Genomic DNA, 22,932 nt, shown 5'->3' on the forward strand with positions numbered 1-22,932 from the left:
AGACTTATTCTGCAATCACGTTGTACTACTTTTTACTCCTTGCTCTGGACGTGGAAGATGGCGTGGGCGACCTCGTACGTCGGCGCCGAAATGGTGTCGTCGCCGTCCGCCTTCCAGTCGCGGTCGGCCGCGTAGCCAAACACGCCGCCCTTCTTGCCTCCCTCGGGCTGCCACTCGGCATAAGCGAGCGCGCGAGACGTGTTGAGCGGGCGCTCCGTGTCGTGCCACCCGTTCGTGCCCTGCTCCTCGTAGAAGGAGAAGCCGGGGACGAAGCGACAGCTGTCGATGTATGGGGAGAAGGTGTCCCAGGTAGACTGGAGGCGGCCCACATCGCGTCCATAGGCCTGGAGGAAGACGAACGAAACCACATCCGCAATGAGGGGGAAGAAGCGGTCCGCGTCCTGGTTCGTGTCATAGATGAGCAGCGTGCCCTCCTTGCCCTTCGGCCCGAGATACTTGGAGAGCGCGTGGAAGATCTTGGAAAAGTGCTCAGCCTCCTCGCCGTCGATGCGCTCCTCAATGTCAAAGTCGAGCCCATCGAGGCCCCACGGCGTCACAAACTTGGCGATCAGGTCTTGCGCAATCTTGTCATAGTTGCCGTCCGCCGGAGCCTGGATCGCACGCAGACCCTCGGTGCCGATCGAACGCGCGAGGAGTGTGCCCTGCGCGTGCAGCTTGGGGACGTACTCGTCCCTCAGGACAGAGTAGTAGGGAGTGTCCTCCGCCCCCTCGGCCTCGAAGACGAGCGCAACGTCGGTGCCCTTGGGCAGCGAGTCCATTCGCGCCTCCTTGCCCTGGAAGCCAGTCGCGGCATCGTTCCACGTCCGCCAGTACGCGCCGTAGATCTCGGTGCCGCACGAGGACTGCGGTCCGACGGGGCCCGAGCTGTTGGAGCTGCCTCGAGGGGTCGGGGCACCGAGAGCGGGAGAGGCGAGCAGAGCAAGCGCGGGCAGGAGAGAAACGAGCATGTCGGGAAGAAGTTCTTGATGTCTGTGATCTCAATCTGTCCTCGATGTTAGCGCCTTATATATCCCTCCAGATCCTAGCCTGCCATCAGCTGCGCGGCTTGACGCCTGCGACTGCCTGCGATCGCCTGCGACCGCATGCTCTCCGCTAGAATACTGTTGAACTCACCCCCAAAACAATGTCCAATCGGGCTCAACGCCGAGTCCGTTTGCTCAGTCGACCCTCACCCTTCTCGGTGTAACCCGAGTTGGAGCATGGGTACAACATCAACATTTGCGACGTGTGTAAGTCGGGGGGTGGATGTCCCGAGTGGGCGCGCCGACATCGCATCGGCGCACATGCTGTGCTTCCCGCCCCGGATACTCGGGGGTTGCCCGGCCCGACCCCGAAAGCTTAAAGTTCAGCCTAGCTACTAATCAACTCCGTAATAGATTGGATGGGTTCGGTGTTCAACCTCGATCATTGGCATGTTCGCTGTGTTTTTTCAGTACTGGTCTCGTCGGAAGGAGGTCAGGACGTCAGAAGGTCAGGATGATCGAGCTAGGCCCAAAGCCTACTCCGAACCCGCAGCGCAGTCAGGCGATGCAGACGGGAGGCGGAGAGGATCGAGGGTGCTCGCGCTGCGCCGAGGTTGCCGATTCGTTTTCGGTTAGTAGCCCGAGAAGGCAGGGGGGAGCACATGGTGCACATCTGACAGGTGTGAGGGAACAGGCTGCCCCAGATGAAGAGATCGAAGGGGGAGCGTTTGTGGGCTGTCAGGTTTTCCATTTGTGAGGTTGGCGATAAGATTGCGGTGGGTTAAGGTCCAGGACAGTGGATCGTGCCTAGCACCGGTGCACCATCAGGCCAGCAACTAACTAGCCTGTTGAACGAGGGCCTGCGGCTTGCGATGCACACTGTCCCGACTCAAAATCGCGCAGACCGCATCGTCATGCAGACTGCCATGCATGCATACACGTGACTCCGAGTCGGAAAGAGACGATCAGCATGGCGGTGCCAGAGTGGACGTGATGCGGTGTGGAGGTGAGGCTGACCCGGCGGGGACACCGTGCGGAGCAGGGCTATTCCGTGCTCCAACCGAGCCAGCCGACGGTACGCGATGAAGCCGAGGCATCTCGAGATCATTGCATTCCTCGAATGATGTTCAATGACTCACACTCGCACGTCTCGCACATGGTCGCACACAAGCGTGCAGTGGTTGCAGAGGGGGGCCATGTGCTGTGGCTGTGGCGACGGAGCAGCGTTCGGAGCCGGGGCTTCTTGGCGCCAGACTGTCGGTGTACTGCGCGGCATGCTAGTTGTACATTTGGGCCAGATCGCCTCGGCTGCGGATGCGGAGCGTCTCCAGCCCACATGCATGAGCTCGCAAGTAGATATAAGACGAAGGAAGACGACACCTCAGCACATCTTCACCGCATCCGACGACTGCACTGCAACACATCCAAGCGCCGCCGGCCACCACTCCGTATCCGTCCTCCGCATCGTATCCGACACCCTCAATCGCAAGCTATATATCTCCAGCACACACAGCACCATGACCTCGAACGCTTACGACACCAAGCCTCCCCTCGAACGCGGCGTCCGTGACCTGTTCAAACCCCCGCTCGAACGCGAGTATCGTGACCTCATCTCCTCAGACAACATGACGCGGACCCTCAACTCTTCCCCTCCAGCTCCCCACGCGGCGTATGGCACCTCGTCGCCTCCAGCCCCCCACGCCCCGCATGCACCGTACGGCACCGGCGCATCCCTTCCTTCTCACTCCTCGCACGGCAGCGGTTCGTCCGAAGTCGAGTCGCTCGGCTCTGCACCCCCACCCTATCGCGACGACGGCAGCCTCGCCTTCCCCGAAAAGTCGTCCTTGGCTTCTCCAGCGGAACAAGAGGAGGAGCACGAGGGCGAAGTGATGCGGACGGAGAATCCCTGCGCCGCCATCGGGCACGACCTCTCCGTGAGCAAGTGCCAGCGCCGCGCGCGGGTTGCGACCTTCATCATGTGTCCTGAAGTTGCGGCTTGGCTCATGCTGAAGAAACGACCGTGCAAGCGCTGTGGGGAGAAGGTCAGGCCCAAGGATACAATCTTCCATCAGTAGTCTTCCGGACGCTCCTCGCCACCGCCAAGCAAGACCTAGACGACAACTATCTTTGTACATTAGTGAAGACAGTCCGATCCTGCAGTGTATATCAGAAGTGTAGATCCGTAGCAGAAATAAAGCAGAAACCCATGCCATGCATTGTGTGTGTAGTGTACAATATAATTGCGGATTGTCAAATGATTACTGATGCCACCACTCGGCGCTCGAGTGCGCCGAGTTCTCCCCCTTCACATCATGCGGATTCACGTCCATGTCGAGGAAGCTCTGTGTCCCAAACAGCGTCCTAGCCGCCGCGAGAATCTGTCCTGTCAGCTTGCTGCCGCTCCCTTCAGCTCACCTCGTCTATACAGTTGATCGCCTCAGTCAGCGCCTCATTCTCCGCCATGGCGTACAGCACGCCGAGCTCGGCGTGGTATGCTTGCTGGCCTGCCCCCGAATCCTCCCTGTCGTCCGTACTGTCCCGCATGCGGCGGTGCTTCTCGCGCGCACGCATCTGGCGTACTTCCCGCGCATAGTCGTCCGTTGTCTCCATCACTTCGCTGAGCGGGTTGCGCGGACTGGGGAAGACCTGCGGCAGAGGCGAACGGGAACGGAAGGCCTGGCCGCACGCCCAGAGGTTGACGAGGATGGAACTGACGAGCTCTCTCCGAATGGGGAGCACGTCGAGCACAGTCGCCTTCCTGGGCAGGGAGAAACGGAGCGTGCGGATCTCGCTGAACGTCTCGATCAGTCGCTCGAGGAGATCGACGATCTCGCCGTAGAGCCTTGTTGGACGGGGGAGGAGGCCGATCTCACGCTGCTGCACTGTCTGCAGCGTGCGGCAGCGTGCTATATTGGCCCTAGCCCGGCGCTCAAGGACACGGTACTGCTTGCTGTTCGCGTTGTAGACTGGCGTCGGGCGGAGCAGGTCGCGGCTCATGCGCAGGTAGTAGTCTGTGATGTTCTCCATCGTGTCGCCCACGGCCGAGAAGTACTGCACGCGCGCATGGATGGGCCAGAGCCACGAGCCAAGCAGGATCGCGGCCGCAATGCCGATGATGATGTCCACAAAGCGCATCCACGACAGCTCGAAGATGCCCTGCCCCTCGTCAAGATTCAGATACTCCATGAACAGGAGTGGTGCGAGCGTGATTGCGAACACGATCATCATGGGCGCAAAATGCGTAAAGCACACGCCATAGCTGATCGGGACCGCGAAGAAGGTGCCGAGCGTCACGAGGCCGTACGGGTTCTTGTGCGCTATCAAGACACAGACGTACCCCGTCACACAGCCCAGGAACGTCCCGCACATTCGGTAGAAGCCGATGCGCAGCGTCGCACCAGTCGTCACTTCGATCACGTACATGAAGCTGACGACCATCCACGGTCCGCGCGAGCGGTCGTACCACACCCTCCCCGCTTGACCCGGTGGCATGAGCCCCGGAATAGAGAGAAGACAGATGCCAACCGTTTGCTTGACGGCAAAGTGAACGTGGCGCGAATGCTTGATGCCGTAGAAGAGCTTGCTGAGCCAGACGCGCGCCATGACTACCGCGTGTCGGTCCCAGATCAGGCGCCACGCGTTTGCAATTCGCTGGGTCAGCGACCCCTCCCGTGCGTGCAGATGCAGCTCGCGCTTCTCGTGAAGCAGCTTGTGCACGTAGTCGAGGTCCTCTTCTCGCGGCGCGTCCTGGGCGTCGTCCTGTGGCGGGACAGACACGCGCTCGATGGACGGCATTTCCGCGTGCGGCGCGACAGGCGACCACGGCCAGAGTATCGGCGGGAAGTACCAGCGCTTCTTGCCCGAGGTCTGCTCCAGCTCCTCGGCTTTGTCCAGCAGCTCGCGCGTGTCCTTTGCTAAGTCGAGGAGCGCGATCATGTAGAACGCGATTCGGAAGCGGTCCTCGTCGTCCAGCCAGTCGGTCTCGATGAGCTCGTCTTCAAACGTGATCGCGCGGGCCGAGAGGTGTGAATCCGACGTCGTCCTCGCCAGTCCATCTGCGCCGTAGATCGTGTCCACGATACCACCGAGGCGTTTCTGCAAATCCAACAGCGCTCTGTCCAGCTGAGCCTTGAGCTCTGGGACGTGCACCGCATCCTTCGGCGCCTGGTCTCCCTGCCAGTCGCACGCGATGGCGACCAGGTTCCCCGTGCCGTAGAGAGCGGCAGTGATCGTGTCTGTCAACGACAGGCACGCCTGCTTCAGTCGGAAGCGAGCGCTGTCTCGACCGGGCGAGTCTGGCCTTATAATTTCCGTGCGGATCGACCCTCGAATGGATCCGTTGAGTGACCGCGTCCCACCTCGAATCTCGGTAAGACGGTTCAGCTCCAGAGACAGTTGACTGGGCGACGCCACGATCACCGCGCTCTCGACAGCGCTCGTCAGACTGTGCCTACTCAAGCTTCGGCGAGGAGTTCTACCCATCGGCGAGTGATTGGTGCTCCTGTGAAACAACGGAGAGGCGTAGGTTCGCTCCAGAGCCGCGCGGATACGATCGCCAGGCACATGTCCGGTAGGGCCGAGCAACGGGTTTCGCTGCAGTCGCGACAGAAGGCGAATGACGGGTATTAGGGCCTTGGGATGGTGTCGGGCATGCACAATGTCGAGCGAGTAATCCTTATGCGTCTGCTGGATCCCCTTGATCTGTGAGCGGAGTCGCTTGGCGAGTTCTTGCTGCTTGACTCTGGCAGATGGATCGACCATACCGGGGACGCCCTGAACACCTGCTTCCTCGTCTCTCGGGGAAGCTGAAGACGAGGCGTCCGTGCCGATCTCCGAATGGAGGATCGTATCCAACGATGTCGGCAGTAACTGGCAAGTTGTGTCAACCGCCTTCATGAAGTGTGAGGCGAGGGCGGGAAAGCTGGAATGCTCGGCGAAAATGATGCCACACACGGTCGCGATGCCGTACGCAAAGAGGAACGTGAAGAACTGGTCCGTGAACAAGTACGGCTGATACTGTGGTAATTAGCAAGATTTAAGCAGATAAGCTTACGTGTACAATGCGTTGATTTGTGGTCAGAAGGAAGATCGGGAAGAACATTGCTGCTCGAGATGCCACATTGAGGCGGGGCACCCGTGAACGCAGGAAGCCGACTGAGGTCAGTCACCGGATCGGCAGAACACACTCACAAAACAGAGATAGTGTGGCCAGACCGACGCCTAGAATCGCTCGGGGCGTTGCAGTGTCCGCACCATACGTCCGCCCGCAGTAGGCAGCAATGGCCAAGATCGCCTGAGCCCATGCCAGGCCCGCCAATGCCCCGATTAAGCTTACAGCTGCACGTCAGCTGTGGGTCAGAAGACAAACTCACTGTTCAGCTCAACGATCTGGCTTACACGTCCTTTCGGGAAGAAGAACAGCGCGAGGCTCGAGGTGATATGAAACGCGTACCTGTGCCAGTTAGTCACGGCGGTGCTCACGTGCCACCCTCGCCACGACCGTAGTGGAGTGCACAGCCGTTGCCGCCACTCAGTCCGTGGAGCACTACTTACAGTCCGCATAGCCGGTTGATTGGGTGAATGACGGTGAACAGGAAGGTCAAGAAGGCGGCTATGATTGGGGTGACCAAGACGCGCGCCTTGACTGCCCAGGGAGGAAGCCTCGCCGCCAGTGAAAGTCTCCATGGCTTTTTGACGCTAGTCGGCGATGGCTTGGACGGTGCCTCGCTTGTCTTCTCCCCGTTGGCCGACCCTGTGGCCATGGTGAGCAAGAGTTGACGCGAGGCCGAATGATGTTCCGAGGTGTTTGAGAGTGCGTTAATGTACGACGATGAGAGGGAGCAAGACGACTCGCTCCATACTGAAGGGAGTGAGGGTCGGTAATCTCCGGACAGACCGCGGGTTCGGGAGCGTCGGTGAGCCGCGATTATTATTGATAGCGTAATGTCCAAGTAAAGACAGTCACAGTCACAAGATTTTGATTCCGCCCCGCCGGCAAAGGCACATGACGAGAAAGTCTGATACCACAGATCCAGCCAACTATTGATAGCCCTTCCGACCTCCTCATCGCACTCGCACCCCCCGCCGCCGCCATGACGCATCTCACGGCCCTCATCGAGTCGCAGAAGGGCCCCGTACACACATACGAGTTCTTCCCGCCTCGGACAGAGCAGGGCTTCACCAACCTCCTCGACCGTATCCGTCGCTTGACCCTCCCGCCGCTCCGACCTCCAGTCGCCGTGTCCGTGACATGGGGTGCCGGCGGCAGCACCTCGGACCGCTCCCTGGAGCTGGCTGACGCCATCACCAAGATGGGTGTCGAGGTCATCCTCCACCTGACCTGCACAAACATGCCCAAGGAGAAGGTCGATACTGCCCTTGCTGTGAGTTGCCCCAGCGAGATGCATAACTGACAGCAGCGCGCCAAGGAGCTTGGTATTACCAACATTCTCGCTCTTCGTGGCGATGCCCCTCGTAGCGATGAGTACGCGACTGACGCCGACGCGAACATGGACGAGTTCCAGCACGCCGACGACCTCGTTCGCTACATCCGCAAGCAGTATGGTGACTACTTCTGCATCGGTGTTGCGGGATACCCCACTCCGCACCCGGACTCTCTTGACGCCGACGACGACCTCAAGTGGCTGAAGGAGAAGTGTGATGCCGGAGCCGACTACATCATTACCCAGCTGTTCTACGACGTGCCCGCGTTCGCCGACTGGGTGCAGCGCTGTCGCCAGGCCGGTATTGCGCAGCCCATCATCCCCGGCATCATGCCGATCCAGAGCTATTCGTCGTTCCGCCGCCTCATCAACCTCACAAAGTGCACCGTGCCCGACTACATCATGCAGGAGCTGGAGCCGATCAAGACGAACGACGCCGCCGTGAAGCAGTACGGCGCCTCCCTCGCGACCGAAATGGTCAAGAAGCTTATGGCGTCGAAGCTTGTTCCGGGCGTGCACTTCTGCACTTTGAACCTAGAGAAGTCGGTCCGGACGATCCTCGAGAATCTGCAGTGGAACTCGAAGAAGGTGCACGACTCGATCCACTCGTCTCCCGTGAGCCGGCACAACCAGCTGATCAGCGAGGAGGCGCTGGAGATGGACGATGGCGAGGAGAAGGTGCCGCTCGCCGTGTCGGCGGCCGACGTCGCTCAGTGGGTTAAGAACACGCGCGAGCACACTGCCGTCGGCGGCGAGCCGAGCTGGGACGAGTTCCCGAACGGACGTTTCACCGACGTGCGCTCGCCCGCGTACGGCGAGATTGACGGATGGGGCAACGGCCTCAAGATCACGCCTGCCCAAGCGCTCAAGGAATGGGGCACGCCGGCCACGTTCGAGGACCTCTCCGACATGTTCACGCGGTATCTCCGCAGCGACCCGGGAACGCCAACGACCCCGTTCTGCGACATGCCCTTGTCGCCCGAGTCGCAGACCATTCTCGACTCGCTCATCGCGCTCAACGCCCCGGACAAGCGGTACTGGACTGTCGGATCGCAGCCGGCCGTCGACGCTGCGCGCTCCGAGGACCCGGTGCATGGCTGGGGCCCGCCGGGAGGTTACGTTTTCCAGAAAGCTTACGTCGAGTTCTTCGTGCCCAAGTCCGAGGTCGAGCGGCTCGAGAAGAAGCTCGCGGGCGAGAAGTCCACGCTCTTCAGCATGTACGCTGCCAACCGACAGGGAGACACGGCGGGCAACACGGACAAGGAGAGCGTGAATGCCGTCACGTGGGCTGCGTTCCCGGGCCAGGAGATTGTGCAGTCGACGATCATTGAGGAGCTCTCCTTCCTCGCGTGGAAGGAGGAGGCGTTCGAGATCTGGGACGAGTGGGCGCGCCTGTACCCGCGCAACTCGCCGGCGCGCAAGCTGATCGAGAACGTAAGCGACGAGTGGTGGCTCGTCTGCCTGATCCACCACAACTACAAGGACACGGAGGGTCTGTGGCGCTTCCTCCTCGACAACTAAATCTAGACAACCATATCCCGCTTGTAACATTATGCACATCACGTTGAAACATTGAGGCCATGATCCTTTATGCTGCATCTATAGTAGTGTCGTAGTAGTACAAAAACAGAGTTTTACTCGTCGTCGCTGTCCTCCCTCGTCGCGTCGTCGTTCTCGCGCTGCGCCGCCGAGATGCCCGCGAGCAGATCCGGTCCGTCATCACCCTTGCGCTGGGCCTGCAGCCGCTGGCGGAAGATGGTCGCGATTGCCTCGTTCGTTCGGCGCTCGAGCTTGCCCATCCGTCGGCTCATGTCTCGCTTCAGGTCCGCGTTTACGCGCTGCGGCTGGATGTTGAAGAGGTCCTGAATGTTAGCTGCCAATGCAAGTCATGTAGCTCACGAGTTCCTCAGCGCGGCGCGCCTCGTCCTCGGCCACAATCTCCTCAGCCAGTCCGTCGACTGCCTTCTCGACCGTGTCCTCCCCGCTTTCTCCAGGCTGGCGCAGGCGGAGTGTCCGCGTCTCGGGATCATAGTTTCGCAGCTTGATCGTGAAATGCGTATTTCTGTTCGTCAGTTATTGGAGAACCCTCTCACAACTCACCCCGTCTCGCCCTTGTCGTGCGCCTCCTTCCGCTTCCGCAGCTCGATGAGCCGCTCGCGACGCACCGCGTTCGTGGCAGCGAGCGTCGTGTCCATGGTGGATGGATAGGTCGACCTGAGCGAGTGCAGTCAATATCGGGCTTCATTTGTGTTGCCAGGTTCAGGAACGGCCGACCGTGGGAGAGTCAGTTGCCACCCCGCGCTTGAATCAGCAAAAGTTGGATTCGTCCGGCGATCGGTCACCTACCATCTCACTGACACTCGCGCGACCATGTCGACCGTTCCCGAGCAAGCACCAGCGGCTGCGCCGGCAGAGGGAGTCGAGAAGCCGAAACCCCGCCGTCGGTTCGTGGGCAAGACGCCCGGCTCGGCGGCGCGCACGGCCCCGCGCCGAGTCGCGAACCAGGTGCCCGACGAGATCCTCAACGATCCCGCGCTCAAGGAGGCGATGGCGGCGCTCCCGGGAAACTACAACTTTGAGATCCCAAAGACGATCCACCACGTTCGTCGCGAGGGCGTCAAGACTGTCGCGCTCCAGATGCCCGAGGGACTGATGATGTACGGATGTGCCATTGCTGATATTGTCGAGAGGTGAGCTATTCCGCTGACGAACGGGATCTGGAGCTGACGAACAGGTTTACCGGGGCCCAGCCTCTGCTTCTCGCTGATGTGACCTATGGCGCGTGCTGTATCGACGACTTCACCGCGCGTGAGATGGGAGCCGAGATGATCGTGCACTACGGCCACTCGTGTCTCAGTGAGTTGAGCAAGCTAGTTGGCCTGAATGTAGCTGACCTCAGTCCCCGTGAACCAGACGAGCATCAAGACGCTCTACATCTTTGTTGAGATTGCAATCGACTCGCCGCACCTCGCGCTCTCCGTGCGACGAAACTTCCCGAGCGACCGGGAGGCGTTCCGCCGCTCCGTGCTTGGTGCCGGTCCCGCCGAGCCAGGAGCCAAGGTCGACATTGCGCTCGAGGCCGATGAGGAGAAGAAGCTGTCCGAGGGCGCCGCCGCCGAGGGCGAGACGCCAACTCGCCTAGCTTTGGTCGGCACGATTCAGTTCGTCGCCGCCGTGCAGGCGCTGCGGGACGACCTAGAGCAGGCCATGCCGCCGCTGGAGGAGCAGGCGGACGGGGAGGGCGCCGACGACGCTTTGGCCAAGGTGCGGAAGGGCGAGATCGGCGTCTGGCGGGGCAAGTACGACGTGACGATCCCGCAAGTGCGTCCCTTGTCGCCGGGCGAGATTCTCGGCTGCACGGCGCCGCGATTGCCCGCCGACGTCGATGCGCTCATCTACGTCGGCGACGGCCGCTTCCACCTCGAGTCCATCATGATTGCGAACCCGTCGGTGCCTGCGTTCCGGTTCGACCCGTACTCGAAAAAGTTTACGCGCGAGGTGTACGAGCACAAGGAGATGCGCGCGATTCGCGGGGACGCGGTGCGCAATGCGCGCCGAAACCTTGTCGAGCGCGGGGCCGACTCGTGGGCCATCCTCCTCGGTACGCTGGGACGGCAGGGCTCGCTCAGCGTTCTCAAAACTGTGCAGGGGAGCTTGCCGCCGGGGACGGATGCGCTGCCCCCGCTCCTGATCCTGCTCTCTGAGCTGAGTCCGGCCAAACTGGCGCTGTTCTCGAAGGATGAGATCTCGACGTTCGTGCAGACCTCGTGCCCCCGTCTCAGCATCGACTGGGGGTACGCGTTCTCCCGTCCGCTGCTTAGCAGTTACGAGGCCAGCGTCGCCGCCGGCAGGATACAGGGCTGGGAGGGTACGGAGGTCGATGGCAAAAAGGGCGCGGGCGACTATCCCATGGACTTCTACGCCGATGGCTCCCTCGGCCCGTGGACGCCGCGACACCGCCCGCCCCGACCTCCGCGCGAGCCCCGTCCGCCCCGCATGACCAAGGTCGCTACATAGAGTATGAGTCTACATGTATCTTATCTAGTCATACAACAATCACGCAAACTCCTCATCCTCCTCGGGCGAAATCATGTCGTTGATGCAGTGCACGAACGGCGCCATGACCTGCACCGTCTCCTTCAGCCGATCAACGAAGTGGGGGTCGGTGACTTCCTCGTCCGAGAACCTGAATATCAGCTTCCATCGGCGCCCTCGAGCTTACCTCCGGACAGCCGTGAAGCTGCGCATGCGGAGCAGGTCGATGTCCTTGTGCGTCTTATCGATGCCCTTCGGGGCAATCTTGAGCTCGTCCTTCTGTCCAAACACGTTCTGTCTCTTGCCTTTCGGGTGCGGCTTCGCTGGGCCGAACATGGCCACGAACTCGGGACGCTCAATGGCATCACGCAGCTGCTGGGGGTTGGAGAGGATGCGCCGGCGAATGTTGGCCAGCACATTTTTCTCGGGCTGCCACGCGCCGCATGCCATCGCCGTGTGGCCCCCGGGCTCGATGTAGAGGTGGTACCCTGCCCAGATGCCCTTGCGCCCGGAGCGCGAGTACGACAGGCCAAAGTGCGACTTGTACGGAGACTTGTCGCTGGAGAATCGCACGTCGCGGTAGATCCGGTACTGATGTCAGTTTGCGCTGGAATATGGAGAGCTCACGCAGATATCCCGCGACGGCAGGACCGGCAGCTCGTCGTCGGCCTCGTTGAACTTGATCTGCATCACTTGAACAAAGTCGTGCCACTCCTTCTCCGCTTGCCGGAACGTCGGCTCGTGCGACTTGAACCATTCGCGCGTGTTGTATTTCGGGTACTGAAGGTGCGTCAGGAAGTCGAGCGTGTTGCGCGAGATCTGGCCGGGTGGTACTGAACGTCAGCTGACGGTCCATGAATGGCAGCTTGAAGACCTACCTTGCCCCGTCTTCGGTGCGGGGTAGACCTTGATACGGGCAACGATCTTCTGTCCCGGCTCAAGCTCGATGTCGTCCTCGTCGTCCTCCTCCTCTTCCTCTGCGGCTTTTTTCCGCCTCTTCGCCGCCGGTGCTTTGGCACCTGCACCGCGTTTCCGTCCAACCTTCGGCGTAGCGTCGAGGTCCTCACTGACGACCGACTCAATGTCGTCCTCGACCTCCTGTTCAGACGCACTGGGCTCGAACGCGTCGCTCTCCCCGTCGGCCTCCTCCGAGTCGGACACCTCCGACGCCCCGGACGCATCGTCCTCGTCCTCCCCATCTGAGGAGGATTCTGATTCACTGTCCTCGTCCTCGTCAGAGGTCATCCCTGTGGGCTCGTGCGCGTCGCCATTGTCCGCGCGCTCGTTGGCCCGTGTTGCCCCACGCCCCTTGCCCCCCTTGGTGGCGTTTAAGGCGGTACGTGCGTTCCGCTTGGGTGTCTGGGCCGCGGCCTGGCGCGTGCTGGCGCCCCTGCCCGCCTCGCTCGCGTTCGGCTTGGGAGGCCCGCGCCTCAGCGAATTGCGATACGGCATATCGCAGAGTCGGAGGACGTGCGTATCGTGCTTGTTTGCTGGACCTGCTGCAGCGAGAGTCGGCGAGCGTTGGGGTCGCGGGTCGCGGTTTGGGCGAGGCAAGGTCGAGTTCGGGCAGAATCTGGGTAGCCGTCCGTTTGCGGTCGACTGCTTTGGTTTATCCTTGCTTCCTTGCTGTTGTCCTTTCTCAACACTCTCAACTTTCTTTTCGCCACCCAATAATAAACAACAAGTCGTCCCAGCCGGCCGTAGCAAGCTGCTTGCGATCGTGATCGGAGCGTTGGAGTAAAAGTGTTGTGGTGAACGCAGGAAATATCGGGCGCGTCGCGCCGCTTTCATGACTTCATCTTGCCGTGCCTTGGTTGCCTTCACCCTGGACAACTCTCCCACGGCCGCACCCATTAGACAAACCGCAGCGGCGGCGTCAGGTGCGTCATGGACCACTGGATCCGGGCTCCGCGACATCGCATTCACCTCGATAACAACCACCCGAGCACCCTCACCATGTCCTCGGCGCAACGACGAAAGGTGAGCTTGAGTTCTTGGCCTGAGCTGACGGGCAGGTGCTGCTGATGGGCAAGTCGGGTGCGTATCTAGTTGTCGGGCTTGTTCATACAACTAACAAACAGGGTCTGGCAAGACCTCGATGCGCTCGGTCATCTTGTGAGTCGCCGTGTAGGATCAGGAATTTGGCTGACGGACAAGCTCAAACTACACCGCAAAGGACACGCGGCGGCTAGGCGCCACGATCGATGTGGAGCAGTCTGCAGTCCGACTTCTCGGCTCGCTCGTCTTGGTACGTAGGCATCTTTTCAGCTGGATGATCCCCGACCTGGAGCTGACAAACAGAACCTGTGGGACTGCGGAGGCCAAGATGCCTTCCTGGACAACTATCTGTCGGCGCAGCGCGACACGATCTTCTCGAACGTGGCGGTGCTGATCTACGTGTTCGACATGACGTCTACGGAGTGGGAGAAGGACCTGCACTACTTCGAGGACAACCTGAGTGCCCTGCGGGAGAACTCGCCCGACGCCGGCGTCTGGGTCCTGATGAACAAGATGGACCTGGTCGACAGCGAAGACCCGAAGCGAACCAAGTACCAAGAGCGGCGGGACGAGGTGCTGGCGCTGAACGACAAGCTGAGCAAGGATGTGGACGGCGCGGGCGGGTGCCGCTGCTTCCCGACAAGTATCTGGGACGAGTCGCTGTACAAGGTGAGCTGCTCAGTCTCGCACAAGCTGACAAAGTTCCAGGCCTGGTCGAATGTGATCCACACGCAGATCCCGAACATCAAGCTGATCTCCGCGCACTTGACATACCTCCGCGACATGCTGGGTGCGGCCGAGATTGCCGCGTTCGAGAGCGAGACCTTCCTCATCATGGCCAAGAGCGGCTCGCCCCTGGACTCGGACTCGAGCGAGGCTGATGACGTCGAGAAGGCGAAAGGCGTGCCCGGCCTCGATCCGGAGCGGTTCGAGAAGATTTCGGAAATCGTCAAGAGCTTCCGCAAAACGTGCCAGAAGACGGGGGAACAGTTTTACGGCTTTGACGCTCAGTTTGACGGCGTCACAGTCGTGCTCGAGCCCATGACGCGCAACACGTTTGCCATGGTTGTCGGCGTCGACCCGACTGTTGGTGAGTCACCCTCTTCTCGTTTTGGGGACCTCTCAGCTACCTGATCTATTTCGTTGCCCAGCTGACAGACAGAAGCCGGACTCGTCAAGTACAACATGAACCAGGCGCGCCTGCACCTCGCCGAGGTCGGGACAATGACGACGATGACGCGAAAATGCGGCGTGTGCGAGCACAACGTCAAGCTCGAGCACAACATCAGCTACAAGCCCTCGAACCCGAGCGGGCGGGCATGGGATGACGTCGGCATCGATGTGCCCGCTGCGGCATGAGTTAGATACCATAGATAGGAATACCAGGTGGTTGGGATCTTATGTACATGTTGTAAGTACAGATGGATACAAGTCTAATCAGGCTGGGGACGTGGCGTCGGTCGCCAAGCCGGAGCGCGATCTCGCACAGGGGGGTTAGCGGGGAGTTGACAAGGTGGCAAGATTCTAGATCGTTATAGAGTGTGAGGGGGAGGTGTTGGTAGGGACGGACAGGCGGATCATTCGAACTCTGCGAACATGCTCTCAAAGTCGGGGTCGTTGACGTCCGGGATGATGTCGCCAAAGTTGAAATCGTCAAAGTTGAGGTCCATGTCGCCGATACCATTGCCCGTGTCGAAGCCACCGAGACCGTTGCTCGTGTCGTCGGTCTTCTGCTCGGGCTCGGGCACAGGGACGGGGACAGGATCCGGGACCGGGGCAGGCTCGGTTGCAGCTGCGGCGACGGGGACAGGAGCCGGCTGAGGAGGTGCAGCATCGGGAGCGGGCTGGGCCGGGGGAGCACTCTCGGCGGGCGGCTGGGCGGGCTGAGCAGGTTGAGCTGGTGTAGCAGGCTTCTGCGGCGATGCCGATTGCGGCGGTTGCGGTGTGGGCTGTTGTTGCTGCTGCTGCTCCTGGGGTTGTTGCTGCTGTTGCTGCTGCTGTCCGTTTTGGGTCTGGCTCTGGTCTCCAGTCGCCGCAGGCTGCTCCGCGGTAGCAGCTGGAGGCTGATCATCTTTCTTCTCCTCGTTCGCGGGTGCAGGCGCGGTCGCGTCTGGAGCGCTGCCGGGCGCGCCCATCGCATCGCCAACGGTCGAGTCCTCGGGGAACAGATCGTCGAACGCACTCAAGTCGATGGAGGTCAGGTCGACGCCGCCGTTCTCGCCAAAGTTGAACTCGAAGTCGCCAGCTGGTTGTGGGGGTTGCGATTGCGCCTGCGGGTTCTGCGCGGCGTCGGTCGTGTTGCCCTGGAGTGTGTTGAGCAGGTTGGACGTGTTCGGCGTCATCGCGGTCTGATCGGGCGGGTTGTCCGTATTCTGCGGGACGTCCGGGACCTGCATCTGCTGCGGCATGTTCATGTCGTTGCCGCCATTGACATTGCCGTTCTGCGCACCGCCGATGAAAGCATTCAGCTCCTCCATGTTCATGCCGTCCAAGTTCAGGCTGCCGTCAAGCAAGCCCTCGGGAAACCCTCCAGGTACGCTTGCACTTGCCGGCGGCGCCGGCTGGTTCGACAGCAGACTGGCAGCGCCAAGCTGAATCGGAGATGCGGCAGCAGCGGCCTTTGGCGTGTTGCCCTGCATGTGTGCTGGGATGCTTGGGCTTGGGGTCGGTAAAGTCATGGGTGCGAGGGGCAACGGCGGGGGTCGAGCCTTCATGAACTTCTCCGGGGCGGCCGCGTACTCCACATTCTGCGCGATAAACCACTCCACCTGTCGTCGCACAGCATCGTAGTTCCGCCACGCCGTTTCTAGTCGAAGCTCGAGCTTCCGCGGCGTCTTCGACTTGTATCCGATCGCTCGGCTGTCGGCCTGATATTGCAGAATCATCGTCGCGGCTATCAGGGCATCCTGGAAGTCAGCACATGTCCGTGCGACAGATTCCTCGTCCGGCTTCGTCGCCAGCCTTCTGATCACACGACCCTGTGATGTCGACGAGAATGGAGGCCTTCACGATGCGATGTGGACTGTTCGAGCCGAGGTTTACGACCTGCGATGCGACCCACGCAGCTATACGAACTCACCTTGTACTGCTGCTGCATGACTTCCACCTTGTCAACAATCCATGAGGGACCCGGTGCAAGCTTGGGCTTCTTGGGATCTCGTTGCTTATCGGCGGGACCTGCGCCGCGCTTCAGCGCACTGGGGCTGGATCCCTGGGGACTGGGACCCGCTAAGCTAACTGGTGACGGGCGAGTCGGAGTGGAGAGGTTGCGCTGGGCGACGGCGGCGGCGCCGGAAGAGGCGACGGGACTGGGAGCTGCTCGTGGGCTGGGAGCTGTACGGGGACTGGGGCCGTTGATGGGCCGAGGACTCGGTCCGCCGAGTGGGGAAGGGCCAGTCCGTGGGCTCGGGCCGGGGCGAGGACTCGGGCCACCCAGCGGCGATGGGCCAGCGAGGGGACGCGACATGGGGGTGGGTCTCGTATGGAGGATGCAATGGGAGTATGTGTGTGGGTTGGCGGCAGTGATGTGTGGGAATGGGGTGTGTTGACAAAGCAGGTCGCTGGGCGTTGGATGAAAGATGGCGGCGAGCAGGGAGCCAAGGGCGACTGGGATGGCTTAGGGCGAGGAGGTGTCGGGCACGAGCTTGGCTTGAGGCGGCACTGTACGGTGCGGTGCCAGGGGCCCAGGGGTGACTGCAAGTGGACTCCAGTGACTGACGGGGGCCGCCGATGAGCCCAATCCCTGCGAGCCTCCCCTGCCTTAGGCCATTCCATTGTTTAACCGACCACACCGCCGGCATCGTCCAAGATCTCTCATCCTCCTTTGTAGTCTGTCCGATTTGCCAACTCGCTATTCTTCAACAGCTTCTATACAACCGTTCACAACTCGTCGCCCTCTGCAACAATCTGCGTACTTGAAGCTTCGGAAAGCGCTCGGGCTGACCTGAAGAGCCCGGCTCATTTCCAGTCCACTCGCCCGGGAAAGCATCCGAGCTTCCCCACCCCGCCTTTCGCTTCCTGGAATAGCGTAAAGGGAATGCTGACGACAGCAATCGCGGACTGGCTGACAACGGCCTTCTACACATGAATTCAGCCAGGCCGTTCTGGCGTTGACAGCAGGGACTGCGCTTTCAGCCTCCCTCGCGCTGGCGCAGACATGCTTGTCCTGACTCTGCCTGAAAGGACTCACGGCGACGGCGACGTCGGAGATCGGATCCAGCGACCTGGGGCCCGTACCTGAATCCAACGATCTGCCAATCATCAGCCTGGAGCGTCGACTCTCCAGGTGACACAAGATGAGGCGCTCGTTACGGAGTGAGGGCGTCCAGTCAACACTTCCGACCGCCGACATGCTCTACCTTAGAAGGTAGAGCATGAACAGCCGTCGTGAGGATTCCGAACCGCTGCAGCGCTACCTCAGCGCTCATAGGGACCCAGCTCTTACCATTTGGCAGCAAAGCAATACTGACGTCTACCTCACCGACACTCATCCGGCTCGGACGGATCACCGCGGCGTCATGAACGGGATACACACACTCTGTTCTAGTCATGTGCTGCCAAGTGCACTGCAAACATCGAGTACGTTGTCGTGTGCACGGCGCAACACACACCATAAGCAGACCATGTCAGGAAGGATCTGAGATCTAACAAATCTGCTCACACACCTCATGACGCTCGTCGTCTGATGTCCAGCGCCGACGAGCTCGACGGTCTCCCAGACATAAGAGCAGCAGTTCAGCGGGTCGACCAGTCTCGCTCTCATGATCACCTACGCGCTCATCCTCATCGTCAAGCGTCTAGCCAAGTCCATCAAGAACATGGGTCTCTTCGACTTTATCTACTCCACCGGCGGCAAGCTCGAGGCAGTCCCCGAGCCCATCGGCGTCCACCCGCAGATGTGCAAGAGCCAGCTGACCACTCTGGTCCTGAAGGAGTCACTCTTCTCCATCAGCGGTGTAAGCTTAGAGATCGCTAGCTGCTCCAATCCCTAATGCTCAGGACGATTTCTCGATCACCGATGCGACCACCCAGCAGCCCGTGCTCAAGTGTTCCGGCAGCATGCTGTCGCTGCACGACCGCAAGAGTCAGCTTCTAGCCCTGTCATCGTGAGCTGACGCTAGAGCTGTACGACACCAACGGCAACCTGCTCTTCAACATTTCGACCGACAAGAGCTCCCCTCGCAAGTCCATGGTCGGCAACCTCGACAACGGCAAGGAGGGCTTTGAGGTCCACATCCGCCGTGGCAGTACGTTGCATAGAGTCCATTGTGCTAACGTTCAGTGGGCACCAAGCTCGCGGCGACCTTCATCAGCATCGGCGGTGAGCGCAAGACCCTGCACCTGGACGGCGACATGTGGGGCCGCACCGCGAAGCTCAAGCTCGACGACGGCACCTCGCTCGGCCACATTGCGCGCGAGCTCGTCAACGTCACCGACTTTGCGGCGGACAAGCAGACGGTGAGTGTTTGCGGCTTCCCCCTTCCACGCCTAATACCCCGTCAGTACTGCCTCACCGTCGCGCCCAACGTCGACATTAGTCTGATGGCCGCGATCTGCGTCTGCTTCGACGAGATTAAGAACGACGCCGACGACGACGAGGAGAAGAAGAAGGACGACGACTAGGAGGAGGCTGTGAGGCCGCCGAAGCATCACCGAGCCCGCGTGGGCGTGCGTGCTCGTGCCTAGCGGAGCTACATAGTCCGGTCGGTTTACTCAAGGCACGGGCCGGAGGCCGGAGAAGTGATGTGCATGGTAGGTGTCGGAAATCGGAATATTACTACGTAGTCGAGAAAGTTAAATCGAGGGGCAGTTGTGAATGCAAATGCAGAATGCGAGGCGCAGAGGCGCAGAGTGAATCTGGACAGAGCACGCAATGCAGCGCCCACGTCCTTTGCTGCATGCTGCAGGCTACCCCACACCCCCGCATCGCGCAAGCCCGATGTACGGTTGAGCCGGCTCCACACTGCCAAGCACAAACATGGCAGGGCACCTTGGTCTCAGCACGGCGGGCGAGCGGGGCAGGGCGCGTTGTTCTCGACCGCACGAGTGGGTGCAGATCTGCTGCCAAAGCTTACCTGTGGTGGGCTGGCAGTGGACGCGCGGCATTCACTATTCCGATCTCTTATCAATCGGGGTGCCGTGGTGCCTTTCGCTTGTGCTGGTGGATGCGCAGGCGCAGTCCTCCTGCCTTTAGCTTCCTCCGTCTTACGACACGGTGGACCCGCGGTCTACGGCCCCGGTCAACGGGTGGGACAGGCGCGCAGCTTGGGCAGGGTAAAGCATCATCGCAGGGCGCGCAGGGTGGCGCTCTCGTGTGCCCGGGACACAGGTCGGTCGACACATCTGCCAGCAATGCCTCGTCCGGGTGGTAGAGTGGTGTGGCTCACATAATTTCGCGCTTCGCAAGCACTGCAACGCGCTCTTATTTCCACCACTGCTGCTGCAGTTGTGTTTGTCCATCTCTCACGAGACCACGACCACCCGCTCGCCCCCCTCGCACTGCTCGAGATGCCCGACGTCGCCAGCCTCGACCGCCTGGACAACCTCCGTGAGTGACCCACCCGCCTCGCGTGACTGATCTGACGAGCAGAGCCCCCGCTCTCGCCGCCCGAGAACGAGCTCGTGAACGGCTACGGCGGCTGGGCCGAGTTCTGCGCCGTGTACGGGTTCAAGCCGACCAAGGCGACCGACATCGAGGAGGCGCACGCGGTCGTCAAGCAGATGGTGCAGGCCGATCTGTGGTATGGCCAGATCTCGCGCCGTTGATCATCGATCATCACCACCCCACTCGCAACCCCGCACCACCCCCCATCCAAATAAGTTCGTTAGCCCACTGGGGCAGAGTGGCGTATCTCGGCCTCTCCCCCTCGCCCAAAATCGAGCTGTCACTCTTACAGCTCGCCTTAGAAGTTGTATTTCTGCGTCCTGTTCACGAAACCGACGCTGGCAGCACTGGTCGTCGGACCTCCGGCGACGGGTGTCTGCGCATGCATGCATCATTAGTCGCACAGCAAAGTCCGCTCATCGTTGGCGTCGCTCAGGACACAGGACACTGAATGCGGGGATAAACCAAGTGCCCTGACGTCAGGTCACGTGTGAAACCCTGGGCGCGCTCCGCCATGTCTGGGCCATGTCTGGACGCGTCTTGCATTCCGTTGTCATCGTCCGGTTCCCATCAGTACCTGGCTTGGCTTCCCTCATCATCGCTCTCGAGCTCGCCATCGCAACCTCACATCCAGCAATGCCCTCCCTCAACGTCCTCCGTGAGAGCTGGGGGCGCGTGGATGAGCCATGAGCTGACAGGCAGAGCCGCCTCTCACGCCCGAGGAGCGCGCCATTGTCAAGAGCTACGGTGACTGGACTAACTTCTGCCTCGCGTTCGGTCTCAAGCCTTACAACGCCGACGAGAACGAGGAGGCTCTTCAGATCGTCCGCACCATGGCTCGCGAGGATGCGAAGCGCTAGGGTATGGCCTCGTCGGGATGCAGTGACTGACCTCAAGGGACTGCTCATCAATCTCGGTGTCTTCCTCGCAATCCAACAATAAAGCAAACGGCCCTCCACCTCCCCCAGCCACTCAGTTTTCATTGTGTTGGTTTTCAGGAGCCCACCAAGCACCCAAATTTGTAACATAGCTGTATGCAGTCACTGGGCCGTGTGTGCGTGCTGCTGTGCACGCTGCTCCCTCCGCTATCTAACACGGGTGCATCGGTGATCAAGCTCGATTCACGGTATCTTGCACCTGACGCGCGTGCCTGAACGCAAGTGCCACACTCAGGCGCCCGGCGTTTTGAGGGTGGCCAAACTGAAATCCACGTGGTGGCAACACGAAGATTTGGGAAACGCCGAAACGCCGAAAAACTGGCAGCCAGCCACGGGCAGTTTCGATGCTGGGCTGCCCAGTCTGGCGTGCAGTTTGTGAAGGCTACAGTTCGTTGGATCCCTTTCTCTCATCCCTCAAACTTCGATCAAAAATGGCGGCTTCCAAGTACGTACAGCGAGGACAAGCGACACTACGAGCATCCCACTGACATGCACAGCGTCCCCTCGAACGAGGTTCGTACCGATCTACCGCGGGTCCGAAGTTGGAAGAGCTGGAACTGGTCGTCTGAAGTCAAATTTGCGGATGAGGTTGTGGAACTTTGAACCGGTGGAAGGACGGGCTGGACGAAGGATCCTGGGTTGCGCACGACGACGGCGAGGCTATGCGCGCTGGAGAAGGGCTGGAATGGAAGCTGCAGACGAGGATTGGAAGGACAGAGTGCATAGCACTGGGACGGAAGGATCGTTCAAAGTTTCAAGAACCGCAACCTATCAGACGACCGCCTGCTCTTCGACTCGACGACCCGCGTCACACCTCTCATTGTTCATGTGCTAACACTCCTACAGCAGATCCTTGCCCCGGAGACGCTCCTCAAGAAGCGCCGCACCAACGAGGCCACTCGTGAGGCCAAGCTCCAGGCTGCCGCCGAGGCCCGCAAGTCGCAGAAGGCCAAGCGCAAGGTCATCTTCAAGCGTGCCGACGAGTACGTCAAGGAGTACGCCGCCAAGGAGCGTGAGGAGATCCGCCTGAAGCGCGAGGCCCGCAAGTCTGGCGACTTCTACGTTGCTGCCCAGCCCAAGGTCTACTTCGTCATCCGTCTTAAGGGTATCTCCAAGCTTGCCCCTAAGCCCAAGAAGATCCTCCAGCTTCTCCGCCTCCTCCAGATCAACAACGGTGTCTTCATCCGCGTCACCAAGGCTACCGAGCAGATGCTCCGCCTCGTTGAGCCCTACATCGCCTACGGTGAGCCCAACCTCAAGGCCATCCGCGAGCTCGTCTACAAGCGCGGTTACGCCAAGGTCAACGGCCAGCGCATCCCCATCACCGACAACGCCATCATCGAGGCCAACCTCGGCAAGTTCGGCATTGTCTGCATGGAGGACCTCGTCCACGAGATCGCCACCTGCGGCCCCAACTTCAAGCAGGCCACCACCTTCCTCTGGCCCTTCAAGCTCTCCAACCCCAACGGAGGCTGGCGCCCCAGGAAGTTCCTCAACTACATTGAGGGCGGTGACACCGGAAACCGTGAGCAGCACATCTCCAAGCTCATCCACCAGATGGCTTAAGCGCTCTACGTTATAGATCGTATAGCGTGATGGTTGAGGAGTTAGGGACGAAGGGCTGGCGCCCGGGGTCAGTCTTTCGTATTGCATGTACCCATTCTCGGACAACGCATGAGATTCTTGTTGCAAACATTCATTTCCATTCCCCACTGGTGCAGTCAGCTTAACGTCTACGTCTCGGGCCGTCGGTGTAAAGACACACGACGACCCCTTGATGAAACGTAGAGTAGGAGCTGTAGACGCTTGGCACGTCGACCACGATGTGGTCGCATAGCCTCTGCAGAGTAGATGGTTGGCACGGAGCAAGACGAACGAGCAGGCGCATCAAATCCGCACCCAGCTCGTGGGGCGGTGCATCTCAGTCTGAG

The 22,932-nt window shown here is 60.6% G+C and overlaps 12 protein-coding genes across 12 annotated transcripts; 7 read left to right on the forward strand and 5 right to left on the reverse strand.

Annotated features, from left to right (window-relative positions):
- Positions 1–32: 32 nt before the first annotated feature.
- On the reverse strand, positions 33–968 carry A1Q1_04948 (uncharacterized protein; the record flags this gene model as incomplete). Its single annotated transcript, XM_014321755.1, has 1 exon — positions 33–968. One exon carries the CDS (start codon positions 966–968, stop codon positions 33–35), a length of 936 nt encoding a protein of 311 aa, XP_014177230.1.
- Positions 969–2,500: 1,532 nt separating this feature from the next.
- On the forward strand, positions 2,501–3,058 carry A1Q1_04949 (uncharacterized protein; the record flags this gene model as incomplete). Its single annotated transcript, XM_014321756.1, has 1 exon — positions 2,501–3,058. One exon carries the CDS (start codon positions 2,501–2,503, stop codon positions 3,056–3,058), a length of 558 nt encoding a protein of 185 aa, XP_014177231.1.
- Positions 3,059–3,241: 183 nt separating this feature from the next.
- Positions 3,242–6,084, reverse strand: A1Q1_04950 (uncharacterized protein; the record flags this gene model as incomplete). The annotated part of the gene is made up of 3 exons (XM_014321757.1): positions 3,242–3,325; positions 3,399–5,993; positions 6,037–6,084. The coding sequence occupies 3 exons, from the start codon at positions 6,082–6,084 to the stop codon at positions 3,242–3,244; spliced, it is 2,727 nt and encodes a 908-aa protein (XP_014177232.1).
- Positions 6,085–7,075: 991 nt separating this feature from the next.
- Positions 7,076–8,947, forward strand: A1Q1_04951 (methylenetetrahydrofolate reductase (NADPH); the record flags this gene model as incomplete). The annotated part of the gene is made up of 2 exons (XM_014321758.1): positions 7,076–7,366; positions 7,412–8,947. 2 exons carry the CDS (start codon positions 7,076–7,078, stop codon positions 8,945–8,947), a joined length of 1,827 nt encoding a protein of 608 aa, XP_014177233.1.
- A 113-nt stretch (positions 8,948–9,060) lies between these two features.
- On the reverse strand, positions 9,061–9,621 carry A1Q1_04952 (uncharacterized protein; the record flags this gene model as incomplete). Its single annotated transcript, XM_014321759.1, has 3 exons — positions 9,061–9,288; positions 9,326–9,466; positions 9,592–9,621. The coding sequence occupies 3 exons, from the start codon at positions 9,619–9,621 to the stop codon at positions 9,061–9,063; spliced, it is 399 nt and encodes a 132-aa protein (XP_014177234.1).
- Positions 9,622–9,796: 175 nt separating this feature from the next.
- On the forward strand, positions 9,797–11,443 carry A1Q1_04953 (cytoplasm protein; the record flags this gene model as incomplete). The annotated part of the gene is made up of 3 exons (XM_014321760.1): positions 9,797–10,116; positions 10,161–10,282; positions 10,326–11,443. 3 exons carry the CDS (start codon positions 9,797–9,799, stop codon positions 11,441–11,443), a joined length of 1,560 nt encoding a protein of 519 aa, XP_014177235.1.
- A 201-nt stretch (positions 11,444–11,644) lies between these two features.
- On the reverse strand, positions 11,645–13,378 carry A1Q1_04954 (uncharacterized protein; the record flags this gene model as incomplete). The annotated part of the gene is made up of 3 exons (XM_014321761.1): positions 11,645–12,013; positions 12,089–12,294; positions 12,340–13,378. The coding sequence occupies 3 exons, from the start codon at positions 13,376–13,378 to the stop codon at positions 11,645–11,647; spliced, it is 1,614 nt and encodes a 537-aa protein (XP_014177236.1).
- Positions 13,379–13,417: 39 nt separating this feature from the next.
- On the forward strand, positions 13,418–14,818 carry A1Q1_04955 (uncharacterized protein; the record flags this gene model as incomplete). Its single annotated transcript, XM_014321762.1, has 6 exons — positions 13,418–13,441; positions 13,511–13,576; positions 13,638–13,709; positions 13,763–14,128; positions 14,195–14,549; positions 14,622–14,818. The coding sequence occupies 6 exons, from the start codon at positions 13,418–13,420 to the stop codon at positions 14,816–14,818; spliced, it is 1,080 nt and encodes a 359-aa protein (XP_014177237.1).
- Positions 14,819–15,036: 218 nt separating this feature from the next.
- A1Q1_04956 (uncharacterized protein) lies at positions 15,037–16,925 on the reverse strand (the record flags this gene model as incomplete). The annotated part of the gene is made up of 2 exons (XM_014321763.1): positions 15,037–16,437; positions 16,539–16,925. The coding sequence occupies 2 exons, from the start codon at positions 16,923–16,925 to the stop codon at positions 15,037–15,039; spliced, it is 1,788 nt and encodes a 595-aa protein (XP_014177238.1).
- Positions 16,926–18,219: 1,294 nt separating this feature from the next.
- A1Q1_04957 (uncharacterized protein) lies at positions 18,220–19,081 on the forward strand (the record flags this gene model as incomplete). Its single annotated transcript, XM_014321764.1, has 5 exons — positions 18,220–18,414; positions 18,458–18,564; positions 18,645–18,705; positions 18,752–18,916; positions 18,962–19,081. The coding sequence occupies 5 exons, from the start codon at positions 18,220–18,222 to the stop codon at positions 19,079–19,081; spliced, it is 648 nt and encodes a 215-aa protein (XP_014177239.1).
- An 885-nt stretch (positions 19,082–19,966) lies between these two features.
- A1Q1_04958 (uncharacterized protein) lies at positions 19,967–20,224 on the forward strand (the record flags this gene model as incomplete). The annotated part of the gene is made up of 2 exons (XM_014321765.1): positions 19,967–20,006; positions 20,049–20,224. The coding sequence occupies 2 exons, from the start codon at positions 19,967–19,969 to the stop codon at positions 20,222–20,224; spliced, it is 216 nt and encodes a 71-aa protein (XP_014177240.1).
- A 1,360-nt stretch (positions 20,225–21,584) lies between these two features.
- Positions 21,585–22,567, forward strand: A1Q1_04959 (60s ribosomal protein l7; the record flags this gene model as incomplete). The annotated part of the gene is made up of 2 exons (XM_014321766.1): positions 21,585–21,719; positions 21,848–22,567. 2 exons carry the CDS (start codon positions 21,585–21,587, stop codon positions 22,565–22,567), a joined length of 855 nt encoding a protein of 284 aa, XP_014177241.1.
- Between the last annotated feature and the right edge of the window lie 365 nt (positions 22,568–22,932).

This window comes from Trichosporon asahii (genome assembly GCF_000293215.1).
Source record: "Trichosporon asahii var. asahii CBS 2479 unplaced genomic scaffold scaffold00071, whole genome shotgun sequence".
NCBI classification, from domain to species: Eukaryota; Fungi; Basidiomycota; class Tremellomycetes; order Trichosporonales; family Trichosporonaceae; genus Trichosporon; species Trichosporon asahii.